Below are 18,741 nucleotides of genomic sequence, written 5' to 3' on the forward strand. Positions count from 1 at the left end.
TGATAGAGGTGGGGTAGGAAGACCTGGACTGTTTTGAGGATGGTTTATGTGCCTGGTGCTCACCTGGCAGCCACATCTGCCCAGCTGTGGTACTGCTCCTGCTGGAGGATGTCCGTGATCTCGGCCAGGGCCTGGAAGCGCCCTTCCTGGGACAGCATGCTGGCCTCCAGCATGGCCAGCCTCTGGGCAGCCACCTCCGTCGCGGCCAGACTGGAGGGTGGGGCTGCAGCCTGGTCCATCACCTGCTCTGTGTCTGTCAGAAAGCTCTCCCGGAGGGCTGCCTTGTGCTGGAAGCGCCAGGCCAGGGTTTCTAGCCGCTTTAGCTGCAGGACTCTCTGCTGTAGGGCCTGGCTCTGCGAGGCCTCTGCCTGCTCCAGGCTGGCCCATTGCTGGGACAGCTCCGCAGGGCCCAGGCCCTTGCGAGGCAAGAAGGGCCTGCGGTTCTGGGCTTGGAGTGCTGTCTGCAGCTGGAAAAGCAGGGCCTCTGTGGCCCCTCGCTGCTGCAGCCGAGGTGGCTTCTCCTGGGTGCGGAAGGAGGCAAAGGCCACCAGGAGCTGGCGCATGGCAGGCAGGGAGTCTGGGAAATCCCGCGCCTTCAGCTGCACCTGCTTCTCTGCAATCCAGCGTAGCAGGTCGGCCACCAGCCTCTCATACTGGGTCTGCAGTGCCTCTGTCTGCTGGAGTTGAAGCAGGACCTGGTGGAGGGCATGGGATGGGGTCAAGATGACACTTTGGGGCGGGCCCTGGCATAGAGGTTCTCCCATTTTGGACACCAAGTGCCAGCCAGGGTCGCCCAGGTGGGTGGTAGCTCCTTCCCTCAGCTGAGGAAGCACTGAAGTGGGGTCGTCCCAGCGTCCAGAGAAGCAGGTGTGCCCACATTGCACACTCAGAGCTGGGAGTGTGGGGCCCCTGGCCTACCTTCTTCCATCTTATTGTACCCCATTTGGCCTCACCTCTGGGGGTGCTATCCTTTTTCTAAGCCTTTGGTCCCTTCTCTGAGGCCCTCTACCCTCGGACTGGATCCCCTCACCCACGCCCAGCTGAGATACAACCCAGAGAACAGCCCTCCCAGGCCTCGGCCTCTGCCATCGTGCCCAGAGAGTGAGAGAGCCCCCCATCCCCTGCCGAAACATGGACTCCGCCCAGCAGGGCTGCTTCTGTGCTTGTCCTTGCAGAGTCCGGGAGTCCTGCTGAACCTTTTAATTCCATTAGGAGTTTAGCAGCCTAAGAGGAGAGGGCAGGAGATGGGAGGGGGCATCACCCACCAGGCTTTCCCTGAGTGCCAGGCACCACATGGGTACTCTGCTCGTGCTCCCTGAACCCCCCAACAGCCATCTATCTCCCAGGCATTATTGCCCCCACTTTACAGGTGGAGTGCAATAAAGTTAGGTGACGTGGCTAAGGCCATACAACTAGGAAGTGGCAGAGGCAGGCCTGAAACTCAGGTGTGTCAGACTCCAGGGTCCTGGCTCACCCTCACCTCTCCTCGGTCCCACCTTCCCTTTGTCACCAACCTTCGCGAGCCTCCTCTGGACAGTCTGCCCCTGGCGCAGGCGGGAGAAGTGGTGGTAGTAGAGGGAGACGTAGGTCATGATGGAGCGCTCATCAGGCTGCAGGGCTGCCACGTCCTCGGGGTCCAGCAGCTGAGCAATGCCCAGCTCCTGCTCAGCCACGCGGAAAGCAAGGCCGAGGTTGTGCAGTGGGCGGTCAGGACGCAGGGAGCCGTAATCCAGCAGGTCTGGCCTGGACAGAGAGCAGACAGGGCTCTTCGCCAGAGCCATTTGCTGCTTGGGTTTACGTGGACTTGTTAAAAAGGCAAACAAGCTCCTATTGGTCGTGACCCTGATGGTCTCCTGAGAGCCTGGCTGAAGCAATAGGGCTCTGACGGAGAGGGGAGGGTTAATCTGGCTCAGTGTCCAGGCTCCTGGGAAGGGAGAGCTTCAAAAGGACAGGTCTGTCCCAGGGGAGGACTGAGAATAGAACCAGGGACACAAAGTGGAGACAGGAAGGGTTCAAAAGCAACCCTGGCCAGTTCCATGAAATTTCCTAGGAGAGGGACAGAGGGTAATCCCAGACCAGGGCCTTGGCTAGCTGCCCTCTCTACCTCTGTGTCCAGGTTGCAGGGGCCAGAGGGACATGGGAGAATGGGCAGGTTGAGGACCTGAGCCTGGTGCAGTTGGCTCGGTGGGTGGAAGCCTCCGGGGAGAAGGCTGAGGCCTGTCTCAGGCCAGGTTAGTGCAGCGAGGGCGCTGGGCCCCTCTTCCTCACACACACCTGTGGGCGTGGATGAGGGCGCTGAATCCCAGCCCGTCACTCCAGCTACGGGAGAAGTCGGTGATGTCGACGTTGGCGTAGCAGGCCGTCTTCCGCTGGCACCAGAGCAGCAGAGCTTCCTTGGCAGACAGCAGGGCTGCACTGGCCCCAAGCTCCTCCTGGAAGCACAGGGCAGCGGGGCACCATGCAGGGACAGATGGGGAGGCAGCAGAGCCTGGAGCTGTGGGGGAGGCGGGCTGGCGTGGCTGTGATCCTGCTTCTCTGCCCCCATGAGAGCTGACTGTCCGTCCAAAGAATCAGGGTGTCTGAATCTGTCACCTCCCAGCAGCTGGCTTTGAATTGCAACTGGTAACAACCATAGTAGTAGCTTCTATTTCTCCAGCCCTTTTAATGGGCCTGGCACTGTGCTAACCAACCCTAAGCCGCATGGACCGAGGTCGGCTTCATCGGACCCACTCCTGGGCACTGTGGGCTGCCAGCCAGGCTTCGGGCCCATACACACAGCTCTCTACCCCTCACAGCCCTACGAGGTAGGCACCATCAGTGTTCACATTCTAAGGATGTTACAACAAGTGCAGTAAGAAGCCGCCCAGGGTCCCAGCAGATGGAGAGGGAGGGTTTCACTGGACCCAGGAACATCACTGGGGAGCCCAACTCTGCTGTGCGAGCCCGCCTGTCTCCCACCTCAGTGCCTCCTGAGGGCAGGTTGGGCGCTGCTTTTTCTGGCTGGGAAGTGACCGGCTACACCTGGTTTCAGTCCCCTCCCACCTGCGTGTTCCTCTTATTGACAACGTCCTTTGTTTTGCCACTCACTAGTGAAAAGACTTGTCCCAGGTCAGGTCTGAAGCCCACGGATCTAGTTCTCACTTCAGCATATTACAATCTCTCTGCCGTTCTGAGTGTTTTGCCCGGGGCTGAAGAGTGACTATTAATTGTGTGGATGCCGAGGGTCCGCTGGGGGGTTATGACAGTTGGGAGGAATTGCACAGTGGATGGGCCTGAAGTGCCAGAGGTGAAGCCAGAGCTGGGCTGCGTGACTAGGCACTTGGGGCGGACACGTACCCTGTCCAGGGAGATGTGGGAAATCTGGAAACGCAGGATGATGACCCAGATGAGTCCCAGGATGAACGTCTGGTCTCCGTCTACAATGTTCTCCGGCCCAATGAGGGGGATCGGCACCTGCGGGTGCAGTTGGCCAGGCTCAGCGCGAAGCCTGTGCGCTGGGGAAGATCCAGTGTGATTGCTGGTCCAGGAAGCTGCCGCCCACTGGGAGCATCCTGGGGTCTGTCCTGCCCCTCAGGGCCTCCAAGGGAGAACCAGGCAGGGTACAAGGCCAGGCAAGCAAAGGCTTTCTAATTGGTTGGGACTTTGGCCCCAACCTGAGGAACTGGGCTGGACTGCTGGAGGGGTGTGCTCCCAATACAAAAGCTATAGGTATACCTGGGTCAAGGTCATTGGTTCAGCTATGGGGGTTGGAAATGAGGGGTCATAACAATCAATGTATGAGCTCAAAAGACAGCAGCTGTCTGCCTCCATCTTTGGTGGCATCTCGGAGTCTCCAGGGAGGGCTCGGGCCCCTGGCTCACACGTGACTCTCGGACAGTGTTCCAGTCCCTGTTGGGAATTCAGATTCCCAAACTCCACCAGCCACACTCTCTTGGGCCAGGACCCAGGAACTTGCATTTGGACAAACACCCCAGGTGCTTCTCATTAAAGCTGGGAACCCGCTGCCCTAGGTCTCTCACTCGGACAGGGAGGAGGAGTCAAGGGGAGAAAGGAGCAGAATAAACATCAAAGCTGCACGTGACCTGGACCCTTTCACCCTCTGGCCCCTCCCCTCTCTCCTGGATCCTAAGGCCAAGGCTCCTGGGATTCTTGCATTGCCTCGAGACTGTAAGCACAGACCTTGGGGCCTTTGAACTTACTGGCTGTCCCTGCTGCCTGAGAACGTGATTCCCCCAACAGCCACGCGGTTACCTCCCTTTCTTCCTTTACGCAAACGCTGCTTTCTCCACGAGGCCCACCTTATTTAAAATAAAAGGCCGAGGACTATTCCTCCTGCCCAAACACACGTCTTGACCCCTTCACTCCGCTTGGGTGGGGATCTTGGTTTTGTTCCCCGATGTCTCACAAGCCCCCCGCAGAGTGTCTGGCACAGAGTGGGTATTAGGCGATGGGCACAGTTGGGGGGGGGGCGCATTCCAGGCACTCCCGATGGGAACACTTCATTGTAGCCACCTGGTGTCTAAGGGTGCACCCCACCCTGTGCCCTCTTCTCCTGGCATACCTGAGGCCTTCGGCATGCCCCTCAGCTTAGAGTAAGCATGTCTGATTGTTGGGGTGTTGGTCAGCTCATACCAGCTCTTGAGGGCCAATCTTCCTAACTTCGTGCTTCATGACGTCAGCCGTGGTGGGGGTATCAACAACTCAAAATCAGCACCTGCTGCACACCAGGGCCTCAGTCTCCCCCAGGGAGCTGGTGGTTAAACATTGACCAGCACGACACCCATCTGGGTTTAACTAAGCTGTCTCCCCTGAACTAGGTCCCTGTGGTCAGGCCTGGTCCCCAGCGCCTGGCATGGAGTGCCTGGCACGTCTAATTCTCCAGAAATGGGTGCACCCCACATTCTGCCACTTATTACCCATGATTTGGGGCAACTCCCTTGTTTTTGCTTGACCATGGCTGCCTCGAACGTACGGTAGGGATGGGACTGTCACCCTCACAGGCTGCGTTTCAGTGACGTGACGCGTATTGAAGCTGGAGGGGAGCTACAGGGCCTGACATGGGGCTTGCACCCTCCCGAGCTTCCCAAGGGGAGGTGGCTGGCTCACAGGCCATTGTCCCTGGGGCCAAGAAGGACCTGGCATTCTGTGCTGGCAACTTTCTGCTCTTCCATGTGCTCGGGGACCACAGTGCTCCTGTCCCTTGCCTTGGTTTCTTACCTCCCTGACCTCCTCCCAGCACGCCAGGCTCCCAGGGGGCTGACTATAACCTCCAATCCAGGACAAGAGTGACAGGCAGACACACTCAGGCTCTGCCCAGCCAGTTCCAGTTTGGTGACCTCACAGCCACTCCAACAGCCACCTCTCAGCTTCAGTACCTGAGGCCAGAGGCCCTCCTAATTTCGGCTTCTCAGTAGGAATGGTCCCTGTACGGCCCCCTGACACTGGCCGCGAGAGCCCTGCTGTCTCCCTGGAGCGCCTGTCTCCCTTTCGTGAGTTTCTTTACTTCTGTCAGGGCCCATCCCGTCTGCCAAGGCCCTTGCTGCCATCCAGTGCATCTTCTCCCAGGCAGACCCTGAACCTCTCCCTTCCACTGCGCAGCTTGGTGTCTGGGCCCCTCAGCCTGCCTCCCATGGCCCCACCTATGGGCTCGGCTGGTCAGCGGGCCATGGACCCTGCTGGCGGACAGTTTCCTCATTTGTGAACAGAGAAGGTTGAGAGCATGCTGAGTCTCTCAGCTTAGAACCCTGTGACCCTCCCATCACAGTCAGCAGCGAGGCTCGGTCCTTCCCACTAGGGATGATGGCTGTTTCTGCGCCTGCTAGTTAGTTGGGTGCTCTCTTTTCCTCGAACGCTGTGCCAGGAAGGACTTTGCTTCCTGGCCCTCTACGCCAGCTGCGCCTTCTGGATTCAGGCTCCTGTGGCCACCCCAGGAGAGATGGCCTGGGAGTCTAGCCTGTCCCTGCTGCCCCCCAGCACCACGCCCAGGAGCCCCTCCCCAGTACCCACCTTGGCCCTGAGGAAGGCCAGAGCCCGGCTGCTGTTCTCCAGGAAGTGCACCCGCAGGCGGCCCCGGCTGGGGGGTGGCAGGGCCTCACCCGAGATGAGCTCGAGCAGCCGCAGTAGGTGGGTGCCGTCGGCCAGCTCTGTGTACAGGTGCTGGATCTTAAGGCCCACCTGGGAGGGAATGGGGGCAGGCACGGGATCAGCCCAGACTCACCTGTTTGCCCGCCCCGCCCCCCCCCCCACCCCCCGCCCCCGGGCCCAGAGCAGCTGCCTCGAGGAAGGAGCACTGACTGGCCTCAGCTGTGCTTTGGGGCAAGAGACGCCTCAGCCGGATGACCACCTCACCAGCCCCTGGGGGGATGGTAGAGGCGGTTGGTGGGCACCCCGCCTACACTGACCCGGCCTTGCTGGAAGATGTTGTTGATCCAGTTGGTGAAAGTCTTCTCCTGCATCCGCAGGTGCCGTGCCTGCAGCTTGCGAATGTGGCCCATCTCGTAAGCAGAGTCCATGGCAGCCCTGGGCTGGGAGAGCCGCCCCGGGGCGCTGTGGCTGGCCTGGTTCCAGTGTCCTGTGGCTAAGGCGCTGCTGGGGACTGTGGGGCTGATGAGCCATCAGGCCTGGAGCCCTCTGGGGGCACGGGGCCCTGAGCCGGACATGCTGGGGGAAGAGTGTGGATGTGATAACTGCTCTGTGGGGCAGGCTTGCCTCTGCCAGGGGTCAGGGGGCCCTCCCTGTCAGACTGTCCCACACTGGATGGGGAAGGGGCTAGGGGAAGCTGCAGCGTGGAGCCTAGCCAGGTAAGGCTCCGGTGCTCCTGGTTGGTGCTCTGCACTTGAGTGGCCCAGGGCCCCTTTCGCCCACTCTACTTTCCAGATTCTTCTTCCAGACCAGTGGTCCCCCTTGGGTCACAGGGATAAAAGGGTGGTGGAAGGAAAACAGAAAACTGCTCACCTTGGTGGCATCTGGGCCTGGGGAGGAGACCTGGCCGGCTGGCTGGAGGCAGAAGATAGCAGGGACTGTGTGGGGCGGGAGAGAGCCGTCGGGAGAGGCCACGGCTGGAGCTGGGGCTACGCCATGGCCTCTTTGGAGCCAGCAGGACAGTGGGGACAGCACACAGCCAGCATTATCCTCCCACCTGCTCCTGGGCGTGGCCCAGACTGGAGGGGGTGGCTCAAGAATGCTCCAGACCATTGGCCCTGGATCCCCTCCTCTATCATGCCCCAAATGTCAGGTCGGGGTCCTGGCTCCCAAGACATGGACACCCACGCGGGATGGCCCGCAGTCGGTCCGGGTTGGGAGCCCCATGGAGGAGCGCCAGCCTGGGTAGAGGAACTGGGGGCAGAACCTCTGGTCAGAAGCTTCTGTATCCACTTCCCAGTCAGGGGCTGCCTTTTTGCAGTCCACTGGGTCTCTTTGGGAGCACCCGCAGGGGAGGGATGAGAGGAACATGCTAGCTGGCCAGAGCCCCCTCCTGCCCCCTCCTGGGGAGTCATCAGACCCTGGGCTTGGATTTCCAGCCCCGACAGGACAGAACGGCTCTCTGCAGAGCCCAGGGCTGACTGGCAGTGCTCCCTCACGCGGGGACTATTTTCTGAAAGGGGCTCCCCCCGGAAGGGATAACATGGACCTGCAAAGGCTGTGGAGACAACAGTGGCCCCTCCAAAGCCAGAGCATTCACTGTTTGGGCCGCAGCGCCTGAGCGCCCATGGAGTTGGCCGGGCGGGGCTCCAAGGCAGGGGCTGCCCAGCGAGCAGGTGGTTCCTCTTGCCCTCTCTGAGCACCCGTGGGCAGCAGGCCAGAGGGAGAGCGAGTTCTGACTCAGGTGGTTCACGGAACAGTCTGGCTAAGCTTGGGGCGTCAGCCTCCGAGCTGGGGTGTGTGTCTGTGGTTCATCCACCCAGCAGCCCTGGGAGGCTTGGAAGGGGACACAGCACTCCTCAGGGAGGTGTCCCTGACAGGGAAGCCAGTGAGGGGCCTGTGGCCTGTGGCCTGATCCTGGGGGCTGGCGGGGATGAAGCATACCTTGGGTCTTGGGGTGGGGCAGCTTCCCCACATCTGAGAGGAGCTTCCTTCCCTGTTGTCCTCCCCTATGATGTCCCTCCTGCCCCTGGCTGGCTTCCAAGTACTTGGGATGAGCCCCAGCTGTTTCCTCATGGTGGCCCAGATCCAGCCAGTTATTAGTGGCTGCTGCTGTGTGTCCCCCCACCCCTACTGTGCTCCATGGTCCCCCCCCCACTCTCACTGCCCCTTCACCATGGGTCCCCAACCCTTCATCCTGCCTGTATGTCAGCCTGCTCATGGCCCCATTACCTCCCAGAGCTCAACTCTGTTCACACCTACGAAGACTCCCCATTGCCTGTGCAGGAACAGAGCTTTCCTGCCCTATCTGGGCCTGTTCTCTCAGCTTAGAATGTCCCTTCTGTTCCCCATTCTCCTATCTCATCAGCCCCAGCTAAAATCCTGCTCCTTCCAGGAAGTACCCCTCTCTCCAAGCTTGTTTCTCCCGCTGATAAGACCCTTGGTCCCAGGCACCTGCTGTAACGTGACCACCAGAGGACTCGAGGCAGCTGCATGATGCTTTGCATGCAGATCTCAGCAGAGGTCCTTTTATTTGAGGTTGTTGAGTGGGGCTGGGGCACTGCTCTCCTCCCGCCTTAGCTCAGTTGCAATAAAACCACTGCACTTGAGGGCCAAGCCGTGACGTTGCGGTCCCTGCCGAAATGGAATCCCTATCGGCTGTGGATTATTTACCTTGCAAGTAGTGAAATCTCAAGTCAAACGCGTGTAAACAATATGAAGGAAATGTGCTGGCCCACACGACTAAGAAGTGCGGCAGGGGGGCTTCAGGGGACACTGGATCCAGCAGCTCAAACGATGCCCCTCAGGCCTGGGCTCCCAGCACCTCTGGGCGCCCTTTCAGTGCCATCCACACCGTTGCACCAACAGCTGCTTCTGTCCCTTGCACGGTTCAGAGAAGAGAACGTGTCCCCTAAGAGTGGAAACAGAAGGCTGAGGGGCCTGGCTTTCGCTGGCTTGGATGGAACTACACCTTCATTCCTGAACCAATTTCTGTGACCAGGGGGATGAAATACTTGAATTGGCTCAAGCCAATCAGGACCCACCCTGGAAGGAGGGGTAGGGACCTACCTCATGGCTCAGGCTGAGGTAGGGGAACGTGGAGGTTGCTCTGCAAAGGAAATTCTAGGTCTGGGTCACGGAAAGGCAGGTGGGTGCCAGGGGGGGAAACCCAGGTGTCTGCTATGGGTGGGCCACACCTGTGAGGTACGGCAAGAGGCAGAAGCAGTGCAGCCAGCCAGGGCTCCACCCCGGCACCCTCTCATGTGCGGGAGAGGGCCCCGCGGCGGCGAGGCTCTTTGAGTGCTCAGTGACATCCTGGCCCGTCCTTGGGAGGGCCGGCCCCCAGGGTCCCCTCCAGTCTTGTTGGGGCCTCCCTCAGGGCCTGCTCCCACACCTGGCCCCTGCCCCCAGTGGGTGGAGCTGCTTTCTCTCTAAAGAAGCCCCATGTTGGGAGTCTCCCACCCAGAGAGGACATACGAAGTCAGGGGTCACAGGGATGGTGTGCAGAGGGCACCCTGCCGCTAACTCCTCTGCCTGGTGTCAGGATGGATGACAGGGATTCCGCTTTACCCCAGAGCCAGCTGCACGCAGTCCCTGGGCCCCCAGAGCCAGTGGAGAGAAAGGGAGTGATTTTTTCACAAGTTTATTGATCAGTAGACCTTCTTTTTTGTTTGACACTTCCAAATAAGATTACAGGACGAATAGAAGCATTGTGTATTAACTGCATTGGCTAGCTGACATGTGACCTGACAGTCGTAAATTGGGCCCGTGTTTACCTGAATAAACTCAGTGGTTATCTGTCCTAAAAACGTCATTCTTCTGCCACATTCCATGGTGGAAATAAACAGTGCTTGTTAAACGCTCCTTGTATTATCAAGGCAGTTCATCCGGGTACTGGATGTGAGGCATGACTCTGGTGCAAGGCCTTCCCAGCGTGGTGCGCAAGCAGCTCTGTGGGAGAGCTGGCAGGCCCCTGGGAAGGCCTGAAGGTGGGGGCAGTGGGGCTGGGGCCCTGCCAAGGCCTCCCTTGTGAGCTGCTGAGGAGGGCCAGCACTGGGGGGGAAACAGGAGGCATTTTGCTTCTTCTCTCCTGCTCTCTGACTCACCTGGACACCCAGTCCCATGATAATAGAGTAAGAAGTCAATTCTTCAAGGCCCGCCACCCTGTGGGGGGAACCAAAGCCCGAGTCCAAAGACGTTATTGCTGCAAAATGACAAGGGTTTGAAAGAGAACCCAGTCTAGCCCTGGAGAAGCAAAGGCCAAATGAATGAATGACTATCACACAGGGAGTGACCCACCTCGGGCCATCCAAGTGCACTGGGAGAAAGGAACGATTTTCTTCACTGCTGGGTGGTCGAAGGCTGAATGAAGCAGGTGGAACGCCTGCCCTTCGCTGCAGAGCTGGGATGTTAGGGCAGGTCCTAGTGCCTGTTTCTTTGCAGTGGGGTTCAGCGGGGCCTCATTAGCAGGCTTACGATTGGGAACTCAACTTTGGGATGGGTAGCTGAAGTTTCCATTTCTCCCCCTGAACTCTAGAGGCTGTGGTACGTGATAGCACATGCTGTGTAGAAAGTAGATTTTCCTCCGTGGCATCACGGAGGGCGTGAGGAGACCTTTCAGAGCCAGAGTCCCTACTTCCACCCTCCCAATATGTGCTAGCGCTGTGGGGAGGGTACTTTGAAAATTGGGGTGGCGTGGGAAGGGCAGATCTTGCTGCCCCCTGACCTGCGGCGTGGGGGTGGGGAAAATGTGTGTCTTGGACACAGACTAAAGGAACTTTGTGTGGGTCTTGGGAGGGTATGGGTCCTCACTTGGGTGCCATCCCTAGTATTTTCCAGTGTTTTTCTTTGCAATCAGTTCCAATGGCTTTCTGTCGCAAGAGAAGATATTAAGAAAAGTGGGCATGCAATTTTCTTTTTCCTCAGCAGGGAAAGGATGCAGCTGCCCATTCTCCCCCTGAGGTCAGGGGCGAGGGGTTGGACCCCAATGCCGTGTTTCCTTCCACACCAAATCCAGAGACCTCTCAGCCCACTGCCTCTCTAAAACAGTTTTCTCATGTGTCTCTCCTTGGCCATGTCTACATATGTGCATGTTGACAAGTGTCAAAAATACGTATTCATGTGACACACGTGCATATATTTATCTTTATATATGACAATTCGGTAGAGTTAAAGCAGCAAGACAATTCTGAATGGAAAATCAGCTAAGCTCGGCATCTCTGAGCCCATGGACAGTCGAAGGCTCTCCTCTTCCTCAGTTTCGCCCTTTGGTGGGCTCCCCCGCGCTTCACGCTTGGGTAGGCCTCCCGTGTTCCCAGAACTACCTGCTTGCGTTAGAGCTCTGGACTGCAAATGTCTCCTTTCTCCATGTCAAATTAATTTAAAGTTGCTCAGTAAGGATAAAAAACATTCTATGCATTTATTTCCCTTAAAACAAAATTATTTAGAAAGCAAGCTAGGGAATGTGAGGGCTGGCATCTGGGTACACGCTTCTCTAAAGTAAACAATTTTTCTGGAGCCTGCAATTCTGACCCTGATGTCACAGGTAACAGCAGGAAAAAAAGTGTGGTTTTGGAAGGCTCAGGTGGGACAGCTCTGATTTCATTCACTTCTGCTGCCGGCAGGGCCCGGGCCGCGGCCGTCACTGCACTAGCAGGGGTGCGAGGCCCCCTTGGGGGGCAGTGAGCATGAGCCACCTGGGGTGATGCAGGCATCAAAGTGAATGGTCCCGAGGGGCTGACAGGGGGACTTGGGAGAGCTCCCTCGGGAGCAGTGTGGAGGGGCATTCATGATGCGGACCACACAGCTTTTTGAAGGAAAAGTTTTATATGAAAGATTCCATCCTATTTCTGTATAAAGGCTTTTATACTATAAGAAAAAAAACTAGACATCATAAAAATGCCTTTTTAAAAAATACAAAGTGCTAACGCGAGTGGGCTGACTTCCCCGCGACAGCGCAGGGCAGGCTGGGCCTTCACCCCCTGTGCCCACAGGCCCAGGACACTGCGCCCAGCAGGTTGGCCGAGACCCCCTGGGGACGTGTCACAGGTCCAAGTCTCAGCTGGGAACTACCTCGTTCCCTCACTGTAGTTTCAGTACAATCAATGGACTTTGCCAAACTATTGGACAGACCAGTGAGAAAAGCTAATCTTCAGACTTCAACATGACTTGAAATGAACGCTAGAAATCTTGCTAGGGCTAATAAAATTATTAATGAATTCCCAATTCCTAACCAAATACAACTTTGCTGGGAAGTGCCTGGGGTGGTGGTGGGGGCAGGGCTGGGAGGGATGGCGCCCTCTGTGGCCTGGCCCCCACTCTGCAGGGCCTGCAGGAGGCCCGGGCGTACACTGTGCAGCTCCTTCAAACCTGGGGCAGAATCGCCTTCTCTTTGGTAGACAGTTTGGAGAGAACAGAAACCCTCTCCACTGTATTTTTTTCACTCAATATAGCAGGAAACAAAATAAATAACATCATCTCTGCTCCCTCAGGTTGCCCTGAGGGACAAACAGGTTCGTGATGGTGCGCCGTCCAGGGAAGCCCAGCAGCCTCCTGCTGCAGCGGCTCCCCCAGTCTCACCCGGAGCTGCTGGGACTCCAGCCAGCCCAGCCCCACACTTGCAACTCTCCAAGCTTCTGAGTACTCTTTGGTCAATTTCTCTTACTTCTCCACCCTATGATCTCCTTATCTGCCTTCCCCCAATATTTTAATAAAAACTCAGGGAATTTTAGAGGTGAAAGGACCTCATCTAATGTCCATTCTACAGATGGGGAAAATGAGGCACAGAGAGGGCGGTGCCTTGCCCAGGGTCACTCAGTGAGTCAGTGACAGCAAGGGACTCGGGCCCAAGTCCCAGGATTCGCACCCCACCCTGCCTGCCCTGTGGGTGGCCGGCCCCTCAGTCAGCCTTCTGAAAGGACTTCCTGTGAGAGGGGGGCACGAGGTGGGGGGGCAGGCTGTTGGGCAGCTCATAGCCGTCCAGCTTGATCCTGATGAGGTGCTTGGCCAGCGCGAACTCCTCCTCGTCCAGCATGCCGTCGCAGTCGCAGTCGGCCAGCTTCCAGATCTTGCCCAGGACGCTGTTGGGCAGCTTGGAGGTCACCATCTCCTTCTTGGCGTTGACGCCCGATATCTTGCCATTGATGGGTGACAGTGTGTAGAAGAGCTCATCGTAGACGGGCTTGTCTTTGGCCACAACCCACTCCTCCTCATCGGCGCCCTCCTTGGCGCCCTCCCCATAGCCCTGGTTGAAGGGGCCCTCGGCGGTGCCGTCGAAGGCGCCGCCCTGCACGAGCTGGGTGGGCATGTTCAGCTCCTCCTGGCTGATGAGGCTCATCAGAGACGAGATCTTATTGGTCAGCATGTTGTCCACAGCCTCGATCAGCTTGGGCTTCAGCGAGTGGAATTTGGTGAAGTCATAGTTCTCGAGCTGCTCCTGCAAAAGGAGAAACCACAGACGTAGTTACGCGCCCTTCCTTCAGGAAGCCAACAGGGACAGGGGAGCTGAGGGACAGCATTTCCCCTTGAAGCAGACACTCCACTCCATACCCTGGCTGTTCCAGAGCTCTCCCTCCCGGAACTCGCCAGACACAGGAGTGGCTTTTGGAACAAGAAACGGATACATGGGACACTACAGGAGCTCATCTCTGCTGGTGGCTGTATGACCGACAGCAATCGCTTAGTACTTGCCCTCGCCCAGCCACCTTCTTTTTTTCAGTCCTCTAGAGAGTCAGTATTTTATCCTTCATCAATCTACCCATCCTTCATCCATCCATCCAACAGTTACTGGCCGTTGCCATGTGCCAGGCCCTGTTTTAGGACCCAGGGACATAAATGGGAACAGCCACAGCCTATCCCTCTGGGAGCCCATGTTGCAATAGAGGAAAGACACAAGTATTTTTGTTCCTGTCTCCTTTCAGAAAGGGTTGCCTTGGCTTATAGTGAAAATGTTAGCATGAAATAGATGTCATTAGAAAAGGAAAAGCTAAGTAATTGTAAGGGAGAGGATGGGAATGAGCACATCAGACAACCAAGGAAAGAAGAGCCGCTATTGCTCAGCTGCCTGGCCGGGGCTGGGGGAGGGGTCACACCCTCCGGTGTCCGAGGTCAGACACCCGCTGTTCATCACGGTTGTGGCCTTGCCCTGCAGTGTGAGTTACCCAGGGCTTTTTATGAAGGGCCTCAAGATCTAGTGAAAAATGTCTTCAACAGCAGTTTTGTCAAATAAATGTAGAAAATTCCAGGCACGGGAGTTGGGACAAGTCTGGAGGGCCTGGGGTGTAATTTTCGGGAGGTGAGGCAGGGAGACTGTCAAGGGAGAGAGGGTTCAGGTACCCCGCAGACCTGACTCTCACGGTGGGCAGTTAGAACGAAAGGAAGCTTTGTGCTATCATAAATACCACACTTCTACTTTAAAAATTTTGGGGGAAAAAAAACCAGTGAACAAAAATATAAAATTAAAATCACTTATAATCCCATCACCCAGCAATAACCTGCTAATATTTTTGGGCATACCTTTCTAGCCATTTTTAGAGACACACACACACTTTAACTGAAAGAAGACCACACTGCTTAACAACCTGTATTTAAAAGAAATAATGTGTTATATCTTTCCATATTAATTTTTATACAAGCTTATTCTTTTTTTAGTGACTTTCCCAAACTATTTTTTGCAAAGACTGTATCCACTGGAATCTGTTCCTTAGTCTGTGTTCAACTAGTGTTTTGACAGACATTTCCTTGAATGTCAGGAGCTAGACCAAAAGACAAAAACAAAACTCCAAAACCAACCAACCAACGAGGACGACAAAACCCCACCGCTCCACCTCTGCAGAACCGCCCCGCACTGGGGCAGCCCTTCGAGCTCCGCCAGGCCTGCACCGAACCTGCGAACCAGCCTGGTGTGTAGTGTTATTCTCGACGGCCACATAGTACCGAATGTGTAGACACGCCACTGTCATTTACCTCACCCCACGTAGTGGGACGTTCAGGTTGTTTCTCGCGGAGAAGGCGGAGTCTGGGGCACAGCGGCAGGGCAGACATTCTGTGCTGTGCACCTAGAAGTGGGGCCTTCAGATTTCAGTGGCAGCGGGGACACAACTGAAAGCTAAACAGCCTGACATCGTGCCTAGAGAGGCACCTCCAATACTCTTCTTAGCTGCCACCTCTGCCGCTGTCAGATCTCGCTGGGCTGGCTGATCTCAGTGTGTGGCCACGCTCGGCCTGGAGCAGCAGGGCGGTGCAGGGTGGTTTCTAAAATGCGTTCCTTCATCCTTACGGGGGAGGGGGGGGGCTCTGGACACCTGCGTGACACCCCAACAGCAGCACCGAACAATCACAGTCAGTCAAGGGGACCGAGAAAGCCTGGGAGGGAAGCAGGCGGCCTACACAAAAACTCGAGTGCTGCTGGGGCAACAAGGCCGGACCCCCAGCTCGCAGGTGCCCACCCGATTTCCTCGCCAACGAGCCTGAGCGCTGGGCGTGCACCAGGCCCATGTCTGGCCAGGTGGACTAACGAGGGTGGTGTCCTCCCACACTTTCCACCCTCCCGCAGGGGACGTGGATCCGGACTGCCACCCTCTGGAACGCTGGCAAGGGAAGTGGCCACATGTTTGCAGGGGTGGACAGGAAGCAGCAGTCACAGTCATTCCTGCCCTGGAGGGCACAGAGGAAATGAACCCTGCACACCCATGCCCGCACCACCCCACGCCCCAGGCCTGAGCAGGGAGTGGGGGGCACAAAGTAAACCACTGCCACCCCGCCCTCCACCAGGGTGGCTCCAAAACAGACATCTTTTTAATAGGATGAATGTACACGGGAGAATTTAAAGATTTACCCATCAACAATTGCAGCCGTCAGAGCCACCAACCTGGGATCCCAAGACTCAAAGGTCAGTTCCCAGCCCAGTCTCCAGGGGCTGTCCCTTGCCCACTCCCAACATTGACCAGAAGCGGTTTTCAAGTCCAGGGAGGGTCTGAGCAGATGGGGGTGGCTCTGCTGCCCTCTGCTGTTGAAACGCTGCCAACTCCTCAGCTATGGGGGCCAAATTCTCCTTGGCTGACTACTGAGTCAGCAATAAAGGAGGCCTTGCCAGTGTTCTTGTTTTCCAGTAGGGACACATCACAGTGGCAAATAAGACTCCACCCCAGAAGGGCAGGGTGGACGCAGGGATTCTTACCAGCAGGTCACAGGTATCTCCCAGCACCAGGCAAAAGCCTTTAAAATACCCTTGACTCACCATGGCCAGGAGTCAGCCAGACCAGCGTGGTCTGAGAGCGCAGGGAGAACAGAGACTTAGAGCTGGCATTGGTGAGCTCCCTGAGTGGCCCTGAGAGGTGCAAAGGTCATGACAAATCATTGCCACGCTTAAGCCCCACCCCGTCCCAGATGCAGGTGGAGTAGGTCCAATGCCTGTGTTATAGAGGGTGTCAGATGCTCAGCAGACTCAGTGAGGACAGAGGTCCTGACCCACACCATAACCCCCCCCCCCCAAAGCTTCCTGGGTGACAGCAAACTAGCCTTAAGTGTCAGGTGATTGAAGGCTCACCTTACAGGCTCCAGGCCTGCCTTATTCCCTGGGGAGTCTCTGCAGGGACTGGGGCGGTGTGATCAGGACCCTGCTAGTTCCCCAAGGAGGAAGCCTCTTCCAGCTTCCAGGCTTTGCTCTGCAAGCTGCTGGTCTACAAGCCCTGTGAGAGTCAGGACCAGGGCTGGACCAGGGCTGGACCAGGGCCGCTGCCCCAGAGCCTGCTGTGGTAATGTGTGAATGCAAAGGAGGGGCTATGTGGCAACCCGGTCAGCTCAGTGGCCAGGAGGACCCACACAAGATGCCTAGTGCATAGTCACATTCCTGGCCTGCAGATTCCTTAAAAAAGGTTAATTTTGTGCCTTAGGAGAGGCTTGTCCGTTGTTTTTATGCACAGGGACAACATACCCTTAGAATGCCAGTAACTGTCTTTTCTAGGCCCCTGGGAGGAGCCGAACCACCCGCACCAGGGAGGGGCTGCCGGGAAACTCCCTGCTCTCGTGCTGCGGCTGACGGTCCACGTGCTGTGAACGTTCCGTACCGTACCTGCCCATGTAAGACTGCGTCTATTTTACTTTCTATCCAGTCCTAGAGATTGCCTGCTTTGCTTTCTCCTGTCTCCTTAACCTACCAGAAGGGTTTCATGTAGCCTTCTTCACATTCTTCTCCTTTGATTCCAAACGCATTAAAAGAATTGTAAAACCGCCATTCTTTGGAGCATTTTCTCAATCCTTTGAGATTTTGCTTCTGGCTGGTCCTCAGTTTTTTGGCTCATATGAACACTTAAAATTTCTTTTTCTATAGGCTTGGACTTTCTTCCATGGACAGAAACATACACTAGCGTCACAACGAACTCATTCGAAACACATTCATTGAGGTGCCAGGGATATGGCAGCAACAGGGCACGGGCTGCTGGCCTCACAGAGTCACAGCTTTATGAGGAAGAGAGCCCCTTCATCACAGGCAATGGATACAGTAATTAATGACACTGGAGCACAATGGCACTTGTGTGGTAACAAGGAGCACATGACCCAACAATAAGCTTTGCTGCCAAAGCTTCACTGCCAACCACCGTCACAGTGGCAAAGACCATAATCCGCCACGTACACTCCATAGGGCAGGGGTGTCAAACTATTTTCACTGGGGGCCACATCAGCCTCGCGGTTGCCTTCAAAGGGCCGAATGTAATTTTAGGACTGGATAAATGTAACGACTCCTTAACAGTTCGGCGAGAGCTCAGTGCTGCCACCAGGTAGAAACAAGGTGCCGGGCCGGATAAAACAAGGTGGAGGGACGGATTCGGCCCGTGTGCCTTGTGTTTGCCACCTGTGCCCTACTGGCAAAGATTTTTGTTATTAGTTCCTTTCTGTTCAGTGATTTGTCCTGGGCTCAAATCAGTGCCTGATTTGAACAGTGCCTGGCCACCGTAGGCTTAATTAATGTTTTTTGGGTGAATGAATAAATGAACACAGGTGAATGGGGCACCTGTCATGTGGGACTCCTGAATCCCACTCCTAGGGCATTCAGGTGCCCACTGAAGGTGCTAGGTCACCTGGTGTGGGGCCTGACCCACTGGGTTCTCGGTGAAGGTTCAGGCCTTTCCAGTATCATCCAGCAAGTGGGGCTGTGCCTGCTCCTGAGACCCGCAGTGAGGGGCACATGGCTTCCTTGTCTTCTCCTCCAGGGACTGTCCTTCTGCCCCAGCTCTGGCGTCCTCTGACCCGGCCAGGCCCCAGCAAACGTGGTCATCAGCAGCTCTGGTCACGCCACGCTCCTATGTTAAGGGAGTGCACTGGGGGATGGGTGGGGAGGCCCTGGGGGGGAGGCTTGCAGCAGCCCCCCGATGAGCGCAGCAGAGCCGCAGGCCTCAGCAGGTTAGCGAGCCACAGAGGCCCGTTAGGCCGTAGTGTGCACAGTTTTCAGTTCCGTCAAGAAACCGATTTCCCTTTGACAATTTCTGAAGGGAGCCAGGAAACAACTGTCCCTCACTTTGGCTGTGGAATGCAGGGCATAAACCAAGGGCATGAAAGTGGAACCCGCCCAGGAAGATGGTCCAAGAGGCCCCTCAAATTAGCCATCTTGTGACCAGAAAAAAAAAAGCAATTCATCTTCGGAGTGCAGGGATACTTATTTCA

General features: G+C 56.6%; 2 protein-coding genes across 2 annotated transcripts in view; both read right to left on the reverse strand.

Annotated features, from left to right (window-relative positions):
- Positions 1-6,512, reverse strand: part of SPTBN5 (spectrin beta, non-erythrocytic 5) — a 46,174-nt gene extending 39,662 nt beyond the window's left edge. Inside the window, 6 exon segments of the mRNA XM_053928966.1 lie at positions 64-695; positions 1,515-1,743; positions 2,275-2,432; positions 3,337-3,453; positions 6,007-6,174; positions 6,402-6,512. Coding sequence (XP_053784941.1) covers positions 64-695; positions 1,515-1,743; positions 2,275-2,432; positions 3,337-3,453; positions 6,007-6,174; positions 6,402-6,512 — 1,415 coding nt within the window.
- Positions 6,513-9,707: 3,195 nt separating this feature from the next.
- Positions 9,708-18,741, reverse strand: part of EHD4 (EH domain containing 4) — a 69,772-nt gene continuing 60,738 nt past the window's right edge. Inside the window, exon 6 of the mRNA XM_024567446.4 lies at positions 9,708-13,516. Coding sequence (XP_024423214.2) covers positions 12,980-13,516 — 537 coding nt within the window. The 3' untranslated portion in view covers positions 9,708-12,979. The remainder of the gene's footprint in view (positions 13,517-18,741) is intronic.

Source organism: Desmodus rotundus, chromosome 7 (genome assembly GCF_022682495.2).
Source record: "Desmodus rotundus isolate HL8 chromosome 7, HLdesRot8A.1, whole genome shotgun sequence".
Classification (NCBI taxonomy): Eukaryota; Metazoa; Chordata; class Mammalia; order Chiroptera; family Phyllostomidae; genus Desmodus; species Desmodus rotundus.